General features: G+C 38.5%; 1 protein-coding gene across 2 annotated transcripts in view; it reads left to right on the top strand.

The window, feature by feature from the left end:
- LOC149804120 (carbohydrate sulfotransferase 1-like) overlaps nucleotides 1–16,281 on the top strand; it is a 34,554-nt gene extending 18,273 nt beyond the window's left edge. For both annotated transcript variants that reach the window (XM_089954087.1, XM_089954086.1), the window contains exon 4: nucleotides 15,128–16,281. In XM_089954087.1, the coding sequence (XP_089810213.1) occupies nucleotides 15,128–15,947 (820 nt within the window). In that variant the 3' untranslated portion in view covers nucleotides 15,948–16,281. The remainder of the gene's footprint in view (nucleotides 1–15,127) is intronic.
- Nucleotides 16,282–22,092: the final 5,811 nt, after the last annotated feature.

Here is a 22,092-nt window from a genome sequence, read left to right as displayed (position 1 = left end):
GTTTCTACAACGAAGACTGGCGAAAAACAATAGTAACAGAAAATATTGGAGTTGGCGGCAAAGATATTCTTGCAACCGACGATGCCAGTTCATGGTTGAAGTTTTATATTTGGAAAGCTAATAACTGGTTTAACCGGTATGATAAATCTTAGAACGACTACAACCTTCAGATTGTTAAATAGACCAATCGGGAAAGTGGCAAAATTCTATATAATTATATGATTTGTGCCACTTTCCCGTAAGGCTTCTTTTGATCATTGGATGGCTTCTTCTGGGTCGATTTTGTATCGCCTGAGAACATAGAAAAGTATTAGAAACACGGCAAATAACATAAATGACTCATTTTGATGCTAATGGTGTTGTCGCCGCGATACAACACCATAATACTATTCAACCTGGAACGACGTTGAAGATGAAATGTGATTCCAACGGGTTAGTTAGCGCTTTTGCTAAGTCCCCGGATGGATCCAAGTTTAAATTTGCAATGCAACCTGACAGAAACACTGCAGCCAGAGAAATCCTGGCCTGGAAAAATTATGTGAAAAATCTTAGAAATGCTAGCAGCGCTGGAAACGCTAGCGATTATAGAAACAATTTTCCCGTGAAGAAGTTAATGACATTTTTCCGATTTGATGTTAATGAACTCGACGACGGAACAATTCGTTTCGCGCTTTATCGTTACCCGCAGTGGTATCCTCGGTCGCTACGTGAAACGTGGGAGACTGAATGTTTTATATTTCTTGATCGATTTTTGACCACTGTTGATGCTCCCGAAGAAACCAGAAGTACAGTTTGTAGTCTGAAAAAAAGTTTTATAATAACTCCGACAGAGAAATTGTTGGAATATCTGAATTTACTTTACTGTGATTGAATCTCTGTTTGCAAATTTACTTGTAAATTTTCAGATTGCACGGAATCTTTCTTATTTTATTTTTGGTTGGTAATTGGCCATAAACTCCTCGATGGTTGGTGTTCTTGTAGACCAGCCAAGGGATCTTATTTTTCTGTTATTGTAATAAGTAAGCATTGCTCGATAAGCACGACCTCCACAATCTTTACAAATCGGTATTTTACCGCGTATTCCAATTCCACATTGCAGACATGGTTTAGCGCCTGCTCCAGGACGATGTCTCATCGCATATGCGTGTACCGCGCAGTATTCTCCAACACAAGGTTTTTCACATGTGACTTTTGTTCCCACAAACAACCAATTGCACTCGTTTGAGAGTATCATTTATAATAAGTGTTACATATATTTAATAAGAAATATGGTATAAAAAATACATCGTATAAAACTCAGGCAAAAGCTTCAGATAATATTGTAGTGCTGGTTGTGGAAATAACCCCGTGGAAGTCTTAGAAATGCACAGCATTTCCGATTGAATACTGTCATATCGATGACTTTGTGCTGTTATTGATAGAAACCTCCGTTCGTCGATCTACATGGAAATATGAAATATTTTCTAATTTGATGTAAACGTATTTGAAGAATAGTATAATATATATACTAGAATGTCCCTGTCAAAGACATCACAACAACGACGTCGTGAAGCTGTTGATGAATTATCTAAACTAATCCCTGGAAAGCCTAAATGGCCCCGATCAAATGTTGAACTCGCTGAAATGTTAGCAAAGATTTACTTTCTCAAGAAGAATCGTCAAGTAATGCAACAACTGCAACATCGATGGGAAACTCGTTTAAGTAAGTTCACAATGAAACAAGCATTTTCTGGTCGTGATAAATTCATCACATTCACTCCAAATAATTTGAAGAATAATCGATTCCTTGCTGAAGATTTACGATCGATAATCAACGTTGTTCTTGTTCCGATTCTTCGAATACAGCCAGCACTGAAGTTAGTTATCACTTATAGCATTAATATGCAATTGGCAACGGATCCAGCAAAGAAACAATTAACAGATATTAACTCGAAGACTAAAGTTGTTTATTCAACTACTGATCTTAATTCCGTCGCTGATAGCGCTTATCAAGATATTGCTGCCGCGGTTGACAAATTCACATCAGCTCGATCCGGTTGGGTAATATCAAGCATTAATCACATTAAAATCACCACACATGACTTTACAATGACTTCTGGTGGATCTTATGTTGTACTTCCTGGCTTTGTTATAGCAACTAAATCCTGTATAAACGTGAAGAACAGCGATAACAGATGTGTGATGTGGGCGTTATTGTCTGCGTTGTTTCCAGCCGGTAAAAACGCTGACCGAGTCAGTAAATACGAGAAGTATCAGAAATATCTGAATTTGACTGGAAATAAATTTCCAACTCCTGTCAAGCAAATATCTCAGATTGTCCAGCAAAATCCAACATTGTTTCCAAACGGGATTAATGTGTTTTCGTTAGACGATTCACTAAAACCTTTTCCAATGCATATTTCACCGGAGTCTAAGCATTGTGCAGATGATTCAGTTATTAATTTGTTGTGGTACAACAATCATTATTGCTGGATAAAAGATTTCAGCCCTTTTGCAAGATCATCAGTAACCGCACATGAGCATAAAATGTACTTCTGTTACAGTTGTCTGACTGGTTTTACTACTCAGCAGAAATTGAACAAAACAAATACTGTTACGAGAACACTGCAATGATAACACCTGAAAAGAATATTTTATGTTTCAGTAAACACGAAAGAAGCAGTAAAATGCCATTTATCATCTACGGTGATTTTGAATCATTCTTCGTCCCAGTGAAATCATATTTCCGCGGTAGAAATCCTTCAGGATTTTCAAAAACAACAAAAGTTCAAAAACATGTTCCTGCTAGTTATTGTCTTAATACTGTCTGCGTCGACGACAGATATTCGAAATTGTCACCGGTTTATCGTAGCGATTTTCAATCGCAAACATCTTCGATGGAAACGCTAGCGTTTCTGCCGCCAGAAGTTCATATGTTGAAATATTTATTTGCTGAACAAGAGCGTATTCAACAAATATTGGAAGATTATGGAAGATTGTTTACAAATTTGCCATCGTATAAATCAGCTATCAAATGTTATGTTTGCAAGAAGATTTTCAATGCGGAATCACGACGTGCATTTCGAAAGGTTCCATTTGCCGATCCAATTGCAAATAAATATATTGGAGCAGTCCACGAAAACTGTAGACAATTTCAGAAGTTTATTCCAGTTGTATTTCACAACCTACGAGGATATGATGGTCATTTTGTACTTCAGGCGTTAGGTCATCCTGAAATTGTCAAATACTGCAGCGACAACAGAATTAATATTAATTGTATTCCCAGCAACTCAGAAAACCTGTTATCGTTGACTATCGGACGGTTGAGATTCATTGATAGCATACAGTTTCTGAGTGCTTCGCTGGACAGTCTTGTAAAGAACTGTAGCGATCTTCGAATGACAAAAATATACTATCCAATGAATTTTCAGATTTCCAAAGGAATATTTCCTTATGAGTATTTCACTGGACCAGAAGTTTTCGATGAACCATCGTTACCACCAAAAGAAGCATTCTACTCAACGTTGTATGACAGTGACATCACTGCGAAACAATATCAGCAAGCAATCAATAACTGGAATACACTTCGTTGTGAGAACTTTGGTGATTATCACGATCATTACTTACGGTTAGATGTGTTGATGTTATCTGATGTTTTCGAAGAATTCAGAACAACCTCGTTGGCAGAATATGGTCTTGATCCAGCTCATTACTTCAGTGCTCCTGGACTTTCTTGGGACGCAGCGTTGAAACACTCTCAGATCAAATTGGAATTGTTGACCGACGCTGATATGTATCTGTTTATCGAGAAAGGGACCCGTGGTGGAATCAGCGTTATAACAAAGAAATATTCACAAGCAAACAACAAATATCTTCATGATTATAATCCTGAAGAACTCAGTAAATATATCTGTTACATAGATGCTAATAATCTTTATGATGCTGCAATGTCAATGCCAATGCCATACGGTGGTTTCAAATGGATCTCCGCAGAAGAATTTCTCGCTGAAACATCAAATGTAACCGGAGAAGTTCATCCAGAAGTTAGTTACTTTGTTGAAGTTGACGTTGATTATCCAGCGCAGTTACATGATTCTCATAACGATTATCCGTATCTACCAGAACATATCGTAATAACTGATAATATGATATCACGGGAACAGTTATCGCTGAGAACAAATAATCCTTGTCCGTTTCATAAACTCGTTCCGAACTTATTTAACAAACGCGGTTATATTTGTCATTACGCGTTACTCAAACAAGCTCTTGATGCTGGTCTTATACTGAGAAAAGTTCATCGAGTATTGAAATTCAATCACAGCTGTTGGTTGAAAACTTATATTAGCGCGAATACAACAAGAAGAACCGCAGCAAAATCAGACTTCCAGAAGGACTTCTTCAAGTTGATGAATAATTCAGTATTTGGCAAGACCATGGAGAACGTACGTGAACGCGTTCACGTTGACATCGTAAATAATGTTGGTCGCAGAAATAGATTAGTCCGTGGAAACTGTTTCAAGAACGAGAAACGAATCAATGATAACCTTGTACTGATAACCAGGAAACAAACAACGTTGAAGCTGAATAAACCTATTTATGTTGGCGCTGCAGTGCTGGATCTGTCAAAGACTATCATGTATGACTTTCACTACGGTTTCTTCAAGAAACAGTTTCCAACAGCTGAATTATTAATGTCAGATACTGATTCGCTGGTTCATGAGGTCCCATGTGATGATTTTTACCAAGATATTTATGATCACCGAGAATTGTTTGATCTGTCAGATGTTGGAGGCAAAAACGCTAGCGTTTTCCACGACAACACCAACAAGAAAGTCATTGGAAAGTTCAAAGACGAGTTCGCGTTCAGACCAGTACGTGAGTTTGTTGGACTCCGATCTAAGATGTATTCGCTGGTCACTGAAGATGATGTAACTGTCAAGAAAGCCAAAGGCGTTAATAACAATTACGTGAAGAACAAACTAACATTTGATGATTATCTCGCTGCGTTATACAGAACACCAGGTTGTAAACTACAAACTGTAACAACTAGAGGATTTAGATGATACCGACATGAAGTATTTACTGATGAGATTCGCAAGACTGGATTAAGCAACTTCGACGATAAAAGATATTCTCGAGATGGTATTTACATGCTTGCTCTTGGTCACTTTAGAATTGCAAGCGTTTCCAGAATTCAGAATTCTGTTTGACGATTCAAGCTTCTATGAGTGCTGGAGGAAGAACATCATCAGAGTAAAATGGAAGTCTCCGAGTATCGATTTGATTTTGAAATCCCAGAATTTCGATGATACCTTAGAAATATCCGTAGTGTTTCCGGTTTAAGGGTTTTCCAGATTGTTATGTTTTCAATCAACAGTAACATGCAAATATAAATATATAAATTTGAAAAGTTTCGCATTTTTAATTGATCCATTGAATTTTTAGGTTTCAGATTTATTTGCGTTTTCTTCAGACAATCGACCGTCTCTAACATTTGCTGGTTGGCTTCGATAGTTTGAAATTCTTTTTTGATCCAGTAAAAAAATAAAAATACCAGAGAAAATATCATCGATAATCACGTGCAGGAAAATAATATCGGGAAAGGATACAATCAAATAATATCAATTGTGAATCAAGTGAAACCTGTGATTTGCAATTTCTGCAGGGATTTCTGAGACATCTTTATCGCGTAAATCGATTTTCCTGATATTATTTCCGGACATTAATTTCAACAAATTAACCTTCCAATGGATCATCTGACACGAATAATCATGTCCGGGAAATCATGACAGAAAAAAATACAATCAAATAACGCTGAGTATTCAACAGTGAAAACTGTAATTTTCAGGTTTTCCGTGGCGATGTCCTGTGTTATTTTATTGATATTATTTCTCTTCACGTGATTGTTGATGTTGCTACAATGATATTGTTATCCATCTGGAAACCTCAGATAGAGAATTTACAATGATAAATATTGTTCAAAAAACATCATATCAGATATTACAACAATAAAAATAGCAAAATAACCAGTCAAAAAACCCAGTAAAAATACTGGTATTTCAAAATATTTCAGTGAATATTATTTCCGACGATATTTCTCGCTGCATGATTATTGATATTGTTACAACGATATTATTATTTACTTGCATCCTCGATGCAATTCTCAGATAGAGAATCTAACAACGATAATATTGTTCGAAAAACATCATATCAGAAAATACAGCGACAAAAAATAACAAAATAACCGGTCAAAAAACCCAGTATAAATACTAGTATTTGTAAATATTTCAGTGAATATTATTTTTGATATTTTTTTCTCACGCGTGATTATCAAATGTTATTTTTGCTAACTAAAGGATTTTTCTGATATTATTTTCTGTCTTAATTTTTTACACGTTTAATATATGCCCGCGAAGGCCAGATATTTAACAGCAGCTGAATAACTTAACATTATAAATCTCCGAGGAAAACAATCACCAGCGAAGATCTCCGCAGAGTATCACATTGGACTACCAGGACTATACAAAATATGGAAAGCAGCATATCCCAACGAGAAGTTTATTGGCGGTTATGCTGGAACTGAACGCGAAAAGAGGCTCACAAAATACATCGAAAACATAAAAGAAAAGACCCGCCGAGAACAACTAAAAGTTGACAAAGAACGAGATCGACTTGCTGAAGTTACCGCGATGAACAAGAAGATACACGAAGAAAACATACTCCAACATAGAAAACTTCTAGAACTTGTAAGCGAGCAAAAGAAGGTTTAGAATCACGAAGCTGAACTTGAAGCAGCGATTTCAGAACGACAAAAAAAGATTGGCGGAGCATTGTCAATGATGGATCTTCAAAAGAAGTTTGAAGAACAAAGTTCACAACTTGCAGAGTTACAGGAATCAAATGAGGAATTAAAAAGTATTTCTCAAGAACGTCTGGCTCTCATCAATCGAATGACGGATCAAATAAATATCAGCGATGATACCGTAGAGAAACTTCAGCGAGAGATTACATTTAAAGATGGTATTATTAAGCGGCTACAAGCTGAACTTGATGAAATATACGCGGAACAAAACCAACAATAAAGTTAATTGGAAAATGTGAAACATTTTTAAAATGGACATCGAAGAATTCCGTGGCGAGACTGAAACAGTTCAATGTAGGATTGAGGCAGATATTCAAGATTTAACCAACAGAACCGAGAGCTTAGAGTTTATTATTCAGGATTTAATCGAGTTGATCAAAGAAAAGCTGAAATCACCAGAAAATATCACAGATAACAGTTAATTATTACTATAATTGCAATTGTTGTAATTGCAATTGTTATAACAATTGTAACAATGCCACGCAAGATTCTACTTAACGAAGATGACATTCAAGACATAATAGAAAGCAGAAACAAAATTCCAGTCGCTGAAATAGCCAGGAAGTACAAGATCAGTTTTGACAGAATCTATCAAATATGGAAGGGAAATGCTAGCATTTCTGGAACTAACAAAGAAAATAACGATGAGTGTAAAAAATGTGAAACTCTTCTTAAAATAATACAAGAACAACTTGAAGAAATCGAAGCCAACGAGCAAGTGTTAAAATCCGTCGATGATCTCTTCGAAGAACTACAACGATTAACTGATGAGAACGCAGCATTGCGAACTATCGACCTGAGAAATCCGAAGGACACTAGCGTTTCTGGAATTGCAAGTAATTCTAGCGAGAACAGATATCAGAAAACAACCAATTAATCTGATCCATCCGGGGACTTAGCAAAAGCGCTAACTAACCCGTTGGAATCACATTTCATCTTCAACGTCGTTCCAGGTTGAATAGTATTATGGTGTTGTATCGCGGCGACAACACCATTAGCATCAAAATGAGTCATTTATGTTATTTGCCGTGTTTCTAATACTTTTCTATGTTCTCAGGCGATACAAAATCGACCCAGAAGAAGCCATCCAATGATCAAAAGAAGCCTTACGGGAAAGTGGCACAAATCATATAATTATATAGAATTTTGCCACTTTCCCGATTGGTCTATTTAACAATCTGAAGGTTGTAGTCGTTCTAAGATTTATCATACCGGTTAAACCAGTTATTAGCTTTCCAAATATAAAACTTCAACCATGAACTGGCATCGTCGGTTGCAAGAATATCTTTGCCGCCAACTCCAATATTTTCTGTTACTATTGTTTTTCGCCAGTCTTCGTTGTAGAAACAGTCAGGTTTTGGTCGCCACGGATAATATAACGTATAATCACTCACTTTGGTATGTTTGTTTTCGTTGGATTTTATTTTAGCTCCGTAATATCGGTAAATTTGTTTGATGCCTTCTTTAATTATTCTTAGTGTTGGATTTCTTGTTCTTGATTGGATTATTCTGTGTTCGACTAGTTTTTGATAATTCGCTGGGGATTTCAATATTATTTCTGCAGCCGCGTTAAGGTCTATTGGAGTATTTTGATCGTAGGAAACATACGATGGAAGATTTCCTTGTGCAATTATTTCTTGTGTGTATTCACGGCGTTGTCTCGGTGAGATTGTATCACTGTTAAATTCTTTTTGTTGATATATTTGGTCGCCGGCGTAATCAGCTATCTTTTCTCGATATTCACGTTTTGCTGTTTTCCTTTCTTTGTATGCGGATTCAATCTCATCAGGGATTAGTTTGCTAATATCACATTGATAAATGCTATTTAAGTAACTTACCTTTTTCTGATATGGATCAGAAACGTCTTCGGAATTATATTTGTAGTGAATTAACTCTGGTTTCACAGGATCATCTGGATTTTCCAAATCATCCCATATATCTCTGTTTTCCCAATCAGGATCTTTTCTTGACCGTTTCAAGTTCGCTACGGTTTCATCTTGACAAGGTTCAGCAGCTTCTTTCATTCGTTCACCCAGCGTTAATAACAGTTCCAAATCAACATTGGAATTATCAACGTAGTTCCCAATTATCTTAGTTATGCTAGCTTCTTTTTTTTATCTTTGAAAGTCTCGTAACTGTCAGGAGGAATTTCATCTATAGAAAACCCAGTTTTTTTCAAAGACGCAATTAACCTTGCAGTGAAATGCTTCCTGGAAAGATTGTTTTCAATGGTATAACTGATATAAGCTTGACCGAAGGCCGAATTTAGATCAAGCAATACCCGGTAACATTTTTTCCCTTTCAGTGTTAGTAAAGTTTCTCTCGTCGTTGATTATCTTCCTTTATCAGACTATCACGTGTTACTTCCAAGTTACATTCTGGATTAGAACTTCGTTGTACTGACTAATGAAACTCAAGAATATTTCTGAATCTCTGAAGAGCTTGTTTTGTTCCTTCAACTGATCCTAATTCCTGTGAAAACACAAACATCGCAGTGAAACTCTCATCAACGATACTAACTCCAGCTTCCAACGTGAGATTATAAATCACAATCTGAACATCTTTGAAAGCCTCAGCTGGATTAGAGAAATCATTGTGTTTATTAACCGCGTTTGTGTCAGCGTGATACCACTTCACAGATATTCCTCTTCGTTGTGCTTCTTTTGCTAGTTCTTCCACGGAGAACTTGCCGCGTCTTTTGAAATGTGTAAACACAGCTATTTTAGCTGTTGGATGATCTTTAAGATACTTCCACATTTTCTCATAATTGTCCTGGTGGCTGTTTTCCATGATAAGGACTTTTCCAGTATCAGGTTTGTAATCATTGACAATAAAGATTATATCTCTATTCATCATCTTGAATAATCTTAAATCATCATCGTTAGCGTCAGCATCTAACACTTTAATATATTCCGCTGCCGATATAAGTCCTTCAAAAGCTTCCCATAATTGTCTACTTCGTTTATTTCTGAAGCATTGCCTGAGAATTCCGTGAAACTCATCAACGATAACAACATCAGGTTCTCCTCTAACTCTCTCCAGTGAATCAAACTGAACAACTACTCGTTGTCCGTCACCGGGTTTGGAAACAATCTTTCCAGGAATCTGCGAGTACAGTTTAGTTTTGTAATCCGCGGAAGTCTTCGAAGATAATGTTTTCCTGTAACTGATGTACAGCACTGATAAACCCTCAGGAACTGATTCCCATGCTGCTTCTGATTTACCCATACCACAATATGACCCGTCAAGATAATCTTGGAAACGTAATTCATCTCGACGGCAACCACATCCTGAAATTCCGTTGGTGTTTTTAACGTGAGCAGGTGGTTCAGTATAGACAAGTCCAGGAGTTCTCGTTGAAAAATCACCAGAATAATTATTACGCCGTAACGATAATAAATGTTTTATGTAATCAGGTTTTCTTTGTTCCAGTGGTAGATTTCTTGCAACCGCATCAATAGCAGAATCAAATCCACCTGATAAATAATATTCTATGCGAGATTTCAAACTATCTTTGTCGACAAAGATACGTTTTCCGTACCTACGACCTCTTGGACAAATAATTTTGTAGTGACCGGAATAATCAACAACAAGAAGATTTTCGCATTTACTATCAATGATACACCGCGCTTCATCACAACCATGTCGTCGTTGGCAGATGACACAATCGTGTCCGGGTCTCATTTCAAAGGTCATCATGCGTCCAGAAGCACAAATTTGTCTAACAATCTGATCAGGTTTTCCAGTCACCGCAGTAGATATCGCTGCGATATCCTTGTCAGAAACACTTTGTGTTTGGAAATCCCAGGAAGTCTCAAAATTGAAGTCGTTCTGTTCATTAACTTTAACGTCTTCGAAAACAGTCATCAGCGAATCATATACAGAAATTCCATCTAATGAAGTTTTTATCACACTTCCTTGTTTATTTGATTTTGTTCCCTGCAACTTCAACCCGTGAAGACAAGCTCCATCATCAACGTCCCAACATGGATTATCCAGTGCAGTCTTCAACAATAATTGTTTATGTTCAGCAAGCGTTACAATCTTGTTAACCGCGGTTACATGATGTCCTTTAGTTGTTTCTGATAACCGGATTTCCTTGTATAACTTTTCGAAATAATTCCTGATCTCACGTTGATCTTCCTTGGAATCAATATCAACCGTGAACTTTCTCCTGACAAACTTTGAAAGAATTTCATTAACGCTAGTTCGCCCAGCATAGTATTTATTGAATATTTCTTTGATCGTATCAGTAAATTCCACGTCCCAGTAATGAAATTCAGTATCAACTTTTTTCAAACATTGGATAAATGGTCTTGCTCGATAAATTCCATTCACGGTGTTATCATCGATGGCTTCTTGTTTTGTTTTGTATATCTTGTAAAATTTAGTGCGCGGCGGATTTTCGCGCATCTTCATTTCCAATTGATGCATCATTATTATATTATATTTAGTGGCGTCATATCTCTAATATCTTATATGGCAATATCATTGTGTCTTTTCTGAAATACTAAAATCAATCCATAAGGACCCCTCAGTTTGTTAAAATAAGCCTTCCGGGAAAGTGGCACAAATCATATAATTATATAGAATTTTGCCACTTTCCCGATCCATCAAAATGTCTTTTTGTCATCTCGTCATTGTGAAGTCCCATCATTTCTCTTCATTGCACGATTCCTCATCAATTCCAGAATCATCCCCTTTCCAAACCCGGATTCCTGCACTCCGGTTCAGGATCTCGCTCACATCATATCTCACAGAATCACAATCTGAAGTTTCTATAGTTGCTTTTCAGCCCGGTTTTTCAGTCACTTTCGTTGGTATACTGAGCCAGGATAGAACTTTATTCTGTCATATTTCTAACACCTTTGCTTACATTTTTCCCCGATCTTGTTTTCAAAGTCATTTTTCATCTCATTTCCAGATCTCAGATTCCATTTCTGATCACAATTCCGATCACATTTCTTCATCTTGGCCCCAGAATCCCATTTCCGGATCAAGTTATTTTTTAAAATCGAATTCCTCGGTTTCTCAATCTGACAGTTTGCTTATTTTTTTCCCCGTTTGGTTTTCATTAGTGAGCCAGAACCGCTATTTCACTATACTACTCCTTAGCGTGACAGGCTATGAAAAACACCTGTCACCTGTATGTTTTTTTTTATAAATCTTCTGCTTCCGGTTACATACTTTGTGGATGGTGTCGCGCGGCCTGCTGGTAATATGGCAGTTGATTCCCTATCCTTCTCTTATGTCGTTCCGAAAAGGAGTGCTCTGTGGCAATTTGTGTCTTCTTGAAAAGCCACTTTTTCCTCTCCATCTATTAACGCTCAGCTGAATAACGCGACCAGCTAACATTTTCTCCTGCTCACGTTTATCTGCACTCTTGCCACGGTATAACAACGGTTCTCTGGAAACGCCGCCGCTGCAAGAGACTATATAGCGGAAAGTACATGGAACCTGGACAGCTATTTTCTGTGTGCATCTGTTATCCGGACTGCCAGTATGACCTTACACTAGCACGTTTAGATAGATAACGTACGGGACGAACATCATGCGGTGGTGGTTCTGAAAGGCATTGATATTTTTGCCTGACTCCGGTAAGGACACCTTTAGTCGATTTTCGCTTATACCTTGGAAATCTTTAGTGAGGACTTCCAGTACGTTGACATAAATGCAAACGTGCTTTTCTTCTTGCGTTTTATGTGCTTATATTCTTAAAACTGTTCTTTATTCAGATATAGTGTATTTTTTAGCCAGGCATTTCACAAGAGAGTAATAACTGGTCTATCGAATGTTTCCTTACTTTTTCGCTAATCCGTAATTGGTATAGGCCATATTTTCTTCCAAAGACACTAACTGTATTTGTTTGGTTGTGCCGCTCGAACTTGTCAGTTTTACTAACCTTTATAGAAATGTATATGCCAGCAAAGTCGAGCTTGCCCATTTGCTGGCTGTTCGTGCCTTGCCGATCAGCATTTCTATCGTCCCCCGTGTAAAGTGCCTACATAATGGCATATTCAAAGCTGCGGTTGTCCTTGTTCACTTTAACAGCAGACGATGATGGTATATACTTTGATACTGGAATGATGTAGTTGCAATACAGGGGGTACTGCGACATAACGAGATCATGCACTTGACAGTGAATAAATATCTATCCGGATTCCTTGCAGATATATTCTTCAATGTTAGAAGAATGGTAGTAGCTTCGACAACTAGTTGATCGACCTCCTCAATGGACAGTGCGGCGATGTCAGCGTTCCAGGAGCAGACCATCATTTTAAGGGTGTCTACTGCATTAGTATCTTTGTCGTAGCTGTTTTGCTGTCTTTGCTCTGCTTTCTCTAGAAGTACCATCAACACGATAATAAATTTATAGCCATTCGGTCCTAGGATAGGATATCATGTGCCCTAAGCGCCATAAAACTTTGCGCGTCGAATTCTAGCCTGTATTTTTGTCGGCAGTGTGAAGCAATAGTCTTTTACAATCTCATTTTCTTGTTTTACGAGGTTTACAAAGACTGGTGTTCGGATTATCTGTAGAGTACGAAGAAATGAACACACCTTTCCCTAGCTCTGTAACCTCCATTGGGTACTAGCACCAATTCGATCCAGAATCAAACATAAAATCCTCCACTATGCTACATTTCGCTGACTGGTTCCCATCCAATATACCTAGATAACCTCATCCATGTGTTTACTCCATCGAGAAACTTAAGCATCATTTCCTACACTCGTATTCTCGTTGTTCCTACTGTTAAAATGAATTCATACGGATAACGTTCTTTTGCGTAACAGGGCCCAGCTACGTGGAATGAATAGCCCATTGATCTCAGACACAAGGATAGTGTGATCCCATTCAAGATTGCCCTTAAAGCTCACCAGTTTCGAGTAAAAGAACAGACTTAAAGACTTTATATTTATTTTCTTAATTATTGTCAGTATGTTCTTGTCTTGTAATTTCATGGTGTTTGTATGATATTGTCGTTGTGTATGTCCGTATGTGTTATCTAATATTGTGAAGCGCTTAGAGCTTCTAAACATTAGTCGCTGTACCAAGACCACATTATTAGTATTAGGATTTGGTGCCGAAATAGGACGATAGGCTAGACCAAGTCGTGGGACTTGTAACTGAAGAGCAGCAAGCCCCTTTGCATAGGTCTGTGGATGTAGTTATAGTGTAAGTTCATGTACTGCCTTATTCGTGATCTACCAATCGTAAGGTTTTATCAATGTCTATATTGAAAATTAATTCCTTTTAGCATTATTATCACTCGCTAAAATTGCATCCTCTCCCTGGGGCCCCGCGCGGCCGACTGGTCTAAAGCGCTCTATGTTATGGATTACTGCCATCTCACCTCTGTCTGCGTGGGTTCGAGTCTCAGATTCAGCCAATGTGGGTATGTGAGAAAGCTTGCCAGTAGCTTCTAGTGGGGCGGTGGTTCTTTCTGGGGTTTTCCAGGGTTCTTCCTCCACCATTAATACTGGCCGCCACGTATAGCCTATCGTGTGCTGAAAAATGACGTTAAACACCACTACCACAACAACAACTTCCTCTCTCTTGTTTCCATGTGTATTGCTAGAGCCATTCTTCCATATGGAGTGCATAGAGGCCTGATCCTGCACTCAACCCACCAAAACCGACATACTGCTTATCCATAAGGCTGTGGCATTTTTATCGCAAACCTTTTCAACAAGCGGGCGTCAGCATAATGGCCAAGCACTTATTGTTTGCATCAAACATTGTTTCCACTCGTATGCAAACCTTGAGCTATACAATAATGCAAATTGCAATAAAATATCTAAATGAAAGTAGGGATGCATTTGTAACATGCGTTTGCAGTCTTTCCTCCATTTCAACCTAAAGTGATTTGAAAAACTGCATTCTCAAGTGGAGGGGGGTCAGCCGTCCTTTCAGCCGGTTAACATTTGTTCCTACCGATGTACCAACCACCACACCTGCTGACCCAATCGCATGAGGCAAACCATCCTCACAATCTGAAACACCCTGTCTTCGGTCACCAGAGCCCAGCCTGCCCCCAAACAGACTGACTCACCCCCAGATGAGGCAAACACTGTTCTGTTCATCTGTTCTGTATAACTCATATATCACTCCAAATAGTTTCTCGCATTCCTTGTCCACAAGTTGAATATATCGCGCTGAAAACATTAAACACTACAGCAAGACAGCACCTGAATTTACACTTCCTTATTATTAGTTCAAGTGAGTAAAGTAATTTAATAAACGGTAACTGAATAATTAACTTTATTATCATTTTTTTGTACTAGGTTGAACCACGCTGCAAATATGTCGAATATGAATTTTCTTCACAATGAGGCCAAGAAGTGGTTGTACTGCCGATTTGATGAACTGGACACTTCAAGTTTGACTGATGCTCTTACATGGCGGTTTGGCAGTGAAATTGGGAAGAAATTTCTCCTGTGTAATGGAGTGAAAAGGTTGATGCCTTTAGTAGTGAAGCCCAAAAGTTCTCATCGTAAGTGCAATAATATGGTACGTGACTCCTGTTTACGATCTAAACTTCGACTGTTTAAGTTCATCCGCCTCCCTATGACTGTTGCTGGTCGCTTACTTACAGGCGATTCCAACCTCAAGGTTATTCACCTACTTCGGGACCCAAGAGGAATGCTCATGTCACAACGTCGGAAGGAGCATAAGATTGAATGGCCAATCAGGTACTGTGAGACTATGCTAAGCGATTTGAAAGCGAGCGTTCAGCTCCAGAACATATTCCCTGGAAGGGTCACCATACTTCGGTACGAGGATCTAGCTGAAAACCCAGTTCCGATCGCCAGTAAGCTGTATAAATTCGCTGGAATCCCTATGCCAAAGGCTGTTGAGGAACATATCAGAGAAAAGACTTCCGGAGGAAAAGAAAAAAACTGTATGTTATGCACCCAGAAAGCAAACTCTTCAGAGACTGCATCGAAGTGGCGCACTAAAATTGATCAGAGGTACATGAAACTTATTGACCACGCTTGTGAGAAATTTTACGAAGCAGCAGGATACCTGGAGTTCAAAAGAAAAGCGGATTTATTAAACCTGTCTCTCCCTAGTAATGAGGAGAGAGACTATATCCTAAAATAAGTCCACATGTATCTGAACTTCTGTTGTTCATGGCATTAATGTAACACTCATATATTTGGCGACATTCAACCTTTTCTATTTACCATTATCTCTCGAAATTGAGGTTTAAACTATCAGTCCGAATTGCGTTAGTCTTCTGTCCTACTTATATATCAGATTTATACCAGATCCCCACAACTAGCCTGGAACTAGGGCTATTGGTCGATATTTTGTTGTGTCAACTATTGTTAATGGCACGGTATTGAATCGTGTTTTGAAACAAAATTATGACTTGCCAATATGTTCAAATACGTTCAGCAAAATTATCAATAAAACACGAGTTTGTGCGAATATACTGCCTTGTACAATGTTGTGTTCATATATATGGGGTAAGGAGTGTTGATGTTCAATGTTCAAGATTTAAGCTACTGATCCGTGTTCAACGTTCAGTACTATTGCTATTTAAAACTACTTCTCAAAACCACTGGGCCAGTTTCAATTACCCCTAAGTAAGCATATTGCTTAAGTTTGTGGTCCAGGTGGATCTTTTAGTAATGATGTGGCTTCCATAGCAACTATATGGAGAAAATATTTATACTTATTCTCATAACAGCTGAGTCAACTTCCATAAAACTTGCAGGAATGTTTACTAGGACATACTCTTGAAAACTGTTTCTTGTGTGGCTCCCCCAGCAAGATTGTCACTTTTATAGCAAACTGTTCTCATCTTGTTTAGAATTGCTGAGCCAGTTTTGATTACAATTGGCAGTAATGTTTCTTATGAAAAGTTGAACCATCCTATTATGAGCAATATCCTACATGTCGCTATTGCGTTGATTTTACTTTTTCTTGTAGAGAAACGCGACGTGAATCATCCTCCCAAAGCGTGCAGAATTGTCCATAAGACAATGTCCACTCGTGCACCTCACTTTGTCCATGCACCGATGTGTCAACTTTTTTAAGCAGGCCACGTTACTAGATGTGTCGCAGATCGTGACCAATTAAAATTAAAATTGTTTGTTGTTATTGCAGTATTACATTGAACACTGCTATATCTCAGTGTTACATTCATCTGTTCCTTATCCAGTAAAGATGGCGTAACTCATGCCCCTATTAAAAATTTGTTTTGGAAGGGACCTCTTTGGTTACGACGTTGTATTCGATACTTTAGGGGTTAGGCTGCATCCTTCTTATCGGTATAACTGGTTACGTGCAAGTATTGTGTGTTAAGAAATTACGCAACAGAGGCCCTATCACTTTTAGTAGGATTCGGTATTATTGGTATTCCTTTCTTTTAAATAATTGATGAACATCTATTCGGTATTTTTGTTTTTGCTTTTCACCATTGTATATTCATAATTGTAAGCTTTGCATTGTTCTTATGTATGTCTACATTGCTCCAAGAGAAGTCCGGCTTCTAATCATCTAAGCTTCTCACGCTGACCTATTCTTGGTTACTTCATTTAGTACATTGAAAGAGGTCGTATTGAACCCAACCGTATTACAAGACGTATGTGGAAACTTTAACCAATACGTCTCGGCGTGCGTTTTCTGTTACCAATATGGTAATCGGTAGAACTTGAACACATCCGGCGTGACATTGTGTCAGACTTGCTTAAAAACAGTAAAGATCTTATAAGGGTTTCTGCTTTGGAACCCGATACCATCATGAAAGGTACCATCACGAGATTGTCATCACAAGATCTAAAGAATCATCAAAATAGATCGTTCACACCTGCTCACGGCCTACTGCATTCGTCTGGAAAGCGTACTAAAGCAAATCGCTCGCAGAGGCGATCCGCAAAGTTCTTTAAACAGACACTGCCTAAGTCCAATTCGTAGCCTCATACGAGACCTCATCCTCGACAGCTAGGTTCAACGTGCGGTCGCCAACGAACTGCAAGGAATGAAATTCTCTAACTTGCCTTCCTACCATAAGGAAGGATGGGGCTGAGAACAGTCTTAAGGCATTTCCTCTTTTCCTCCCTTGCATATATCTTCCAAATTTCATCGTAGATGCTCTTTTAGGCCTCTTTTGTGGGACATGGTCAAACATAATGGACTATGACTGGGTCTTTTCTATTACGAGCGAGGGTTACTATCGTCAGTTTTGGAAACAATCTCCTGTGTCTAAAACCCAATTCAATTTGGTTACTCTAATCTGATGAAACAAAGGGAAGCGGTTCACGTTCTGTTGTAGAAAGAGGCAGTCGAGATAATTCTGAACGAGCAGTCTCTCGCGTTATATTCCCGAATTTTCCTGGTCACCAAGAAAAGCAGGATGGTTCATATCATGATCGATCTATCTATTTAAACTGATGTCTTCTGAAACTTTTCAAAACGTAGACCACCTCCACAATTCAGAATGCACATCATCCGTCAGAATGTCGGTCTCCATCATTGTTTCGGATGCGTATTGACACATCCAGAAATATTTTTACTGTATGACCAATAACTTAGATTTTGCTTATTGGACCAGGGGCTTCAATTAAGGTTTTAGCCATTCGAAATATCTATCATATTCAGCAGAGTCTTTGCTCAAGTTATGGGAGCAGTATATAAATACTTAGAATTGCTCTGAACTCTGATTCTCTTGTATTTCGACGACTGGCTGATCCTCAATCTTCATATTTAGTATCTTCAGCAGGGTCTGCTCCGTTTCGGGCAACAGCAATTTGGTTGAGGTATGTATCCAAGCTCGACTAGTTGGAGGTCATTCCATCGCAGGACTTCATTTATGTTGGGATGAACTTCATCACGAAACAGAACTTAGTCCGGGTCACACTGGATCGGATAGATCTAATCCTGGCACTCGCTAACAGTAAAACCATCTTCGTCCGCTAGCCTTTACCTGTCAATATTTGGAATCTTGAACGTTGCTGCGGATATGGTTCACTTAGGACTGCTCCATATTTGCTCTCTAAAGTCCCTCTTCTCGCAATGTAGAAACTCAACTCCAAAGTGATTCTCTATCAGCTTTAAGTCCTCTTGGATCAGATTGTTCATCTCAGTTAGCACTGATGCGTTAATCGGGACAGATTCCTGATTGGAGTCTCCATGCTTGCAATAGAGCTCATCTGCTATATGAGGGTCGATACGCCAGATTCCGTTTGGGCGGTCATTTAGAGTTGGAAGGCATAATTCTCCAGGGTCATTAAACTCAGGACAAATCATCCCTCAGCATCAACAACTTTGAAATCAATGCCGTATTTTTCGTGCTGCATCGACATAGGAAGAGGTCGAGGTGGCATATTCTCTTCAAACAACACGTCTGATTTAGCGTATCTCCAACATCAAGGAGGCACCCACGCCCCTACTTTGCGATCAAGTCTGGAAAATCCTCTTCTGGTAATTGATCAGAGAACATCAACTCTGAGTTCGCGAGGAAGAGAAATGTTGTAGCGGACATTGTTTGCAGGTAAAGCAAAACATTCCTCATGAAATCGTGTCTTCACCACTTCATACCAGAAACCATTTTGTCTCCATGGGGAACCCTTTGTAGTGGTGTTCTGTGCGACCATGCTCACTAATAGACTCTCCGTTTACGTTTCTCCAGTCCTGGACCAGGGATCATGGGCAGTGGACTCATTCAGCTTCAAGTGAGATCTTTTACTCGCGACGCCTTCCCACCATTACGACTGATATCACAAGTTATAAAAAAGTCATACCTTTCACTCCTCATATCATATTCACATCCCAACTGTTGTCCGAACGATCGTGGTTCAACAATCTACTATACCACTTAGATCAACCCGGGTCTCTTAGTCACAGAAGGCATCTTTTGTCGCAACATGGAGACTTTCTCCTGCACAGCAGCCCATACATTCTCCAACCTTTGCCCTTGCCTCATCTCAAGTAATATATTCGCCAGAACATATCTTGAGGCTGTGCTGCAAGTTCCATCAAACAAGCCAAGACAACTTCTACATCCAAAGTCTTCTATTCCATTCGAAGAATCATATGTGATTGGTGAAGTTGGGTACACGTTTATCCAAGCGGTCGCTCTGTACCGTCCGTTCTAATCTGCATCTGTTCCTTTTTGACAAAACAGATGCTCAGAATAGACAATCAAGAGATACAGAACTTCTGTTTTCAACTAAATTTAAATTATCTAAAGGCATGGCAGTTGGTTCAGTTTCTCGCCTTGCTGATCTCTTAAAGTATTCTTAGCTGCAGAGACCTTTTTTCCGCTATCTTACCCCCAGACGGAATCTATTTTGTGTTTTATGGTCTTTAGCCAAAATCCCCATTGAATGCGGCTTTCCATTCAGAACCTCACACCCAAGACTGTGGTTTACCTGTTTTGGTGTCTGCGTGAGGACGGAGCAAGTTTCATGAATTGTCCGTCGACTTCGGCTGTCAAAGGCTTAATGGAAATTACTATTCCGTGTCCCTCCTTTGTGAACCGAGATTTCAAGCAAAAACCTAGTTACCTCTGATAGCTACACTACAAACATACATCCCCATCCTAAGTCGAATCTGTGCTTTGATGTTCAGGATAGGCTTTTATGCATAGTTAGGGCATACATGTTCTATCTTCGTGCCTCTAAAAGGAAAACGAATGATAGGAAACGTCTTTTCCTTCCTCTTAAGGGTTCCGTTGATACTTTGGATTGTCTCAACAGTCAAAAGAGCTTATCAGTCCCAATATAATTTTTTTTATGCAACTAAGATCCAATACTACCTTTGCCTTTTTCTACCTCCGATAGTAAGCACAACGAATCAGGCATTTCTTCTATGGGACCATTCATTGCGGCACAACATTTGGCCATAAGGACTACAATATTCTGATGATCTCTCTTATTTTGTTCTGTTTTTATCAGGTAACATGTAAGTCTCCCCGCCTAACTGATAAATTCAGCTACGCAAAAAGCGATGGATAATATAGTGTTACCCTTTTCCTCTTTGCTTGTATGTGTGCGTGTGTGTGTGTATGTGTGTGTGTGTGTTTTGAGGGGGTAACTCTGATAATTAATTTTAATTATGCGATACTTACCAGTCACTATTGCCGAAAGTCCTCTTATATACCCCCTGTTCTGATATCCTAGCCTTATCGTCAAATATGACAATAATGACTGTTCTGAGCAAGAGCATGTTATTGACAATTATCCACTCTGGGGGATCTATCCACATCGAACGGATAAGGTTTTTCCACACGATAAAGTAAAGTTGCATAATATCAAAGGATATGTATTGTGTATTTGAGTTAGTTTTGTCCCCCACCACACCCCCAGTTTGTGCGTTATTACTTGGTGAGCAACGTTGTAGATTCCTTCGCAAACAGGAGACCATAACTGACTTAAGCATAATGGTAGAATGTTTAATAAGAAATGCTGTCAGAATCTTCTTTGCTCTGGCTCTTCTGGCAATGGTGTACTTTTCATAGCAACCAAGTGAACATAATGTTTACAATATCTTCTCAAACATGGATCAGCCGGTCTTTATCAAACCTGGTAGCATGGATGAAATGTCCCTTAGGAAATACTTTTTCAAAATTCACAGAATGTTATCTTGGCTATCTTGCACAGCAATGGCTTGATTTCCTTCGTAAACGTAATAGTTTATTGTTCATTTATCTAGAACAGATGATGCAATTTTCGTCAAAATGTATACGATTATTTCCAATAATATGTTGTTTTTAAAGTTTGTAATCTGCTGTGGTTGTCCTAGTAATGGTGAGGCTTTATTATCATATTCCAAGTCTATTTTCCGTCTAGAAGGGCTGAGCATAATTTAAACCTTGTAGGAATATTTCTTAGAAGATGGTCTATGAAAAATGTGATTGGGAGGCTTTCCTAGCACTTGAGTGGATCAATTAGCATGTATCTGGAAAACCAGTTTTTGATTCCTTTTAAAAAACGACAGGGTCAATTTTGATAAAACCAGTAATGAATGGTTCTTAATAATTGCCATATAAAATTGCTTTTATCACGGTATTTGTTTTCGACTTGTAATTGAATTAATACATCAACCAATCTGTGTCACATTTGAAGCAAGGTTCTTAGTTAAACAATCCAATCGTACGTATCCTTTTCAGATTAAACCCAATAGTATTTTAGTCTCTAAGTGCCTTAGTGAATTACTTATTCTTTGTATTCTTCAATGTACCTTAAATGGTTTGATACTGTTTTTCTGTATTTTTATTTTTATGAACCTAAATCAGGTT

Source organism: Sinohyriopsis cumingii, chromosome 3 (genome assembly GCF_028554795.1).
Source record: "Sinohyriopsis cumingii isolate HCF-2022 chromosome 3, ASM2855479v2, whole genome shotgun sequence".
In the NCBI taxonomy this organism is placed as follows: domain Eukaryota; kingdom Metazoa; phylum Mollusca; class Bivalvia; order Unionida; family Unionidae; genus Sinohyriopsis; species Sinohyriopsis cumingii.
The sequence above is the reverse complement of the archived record's forward strand: the minus strand, read 5'-3'. Positions and strand labels throughout refer to the sequence as shown.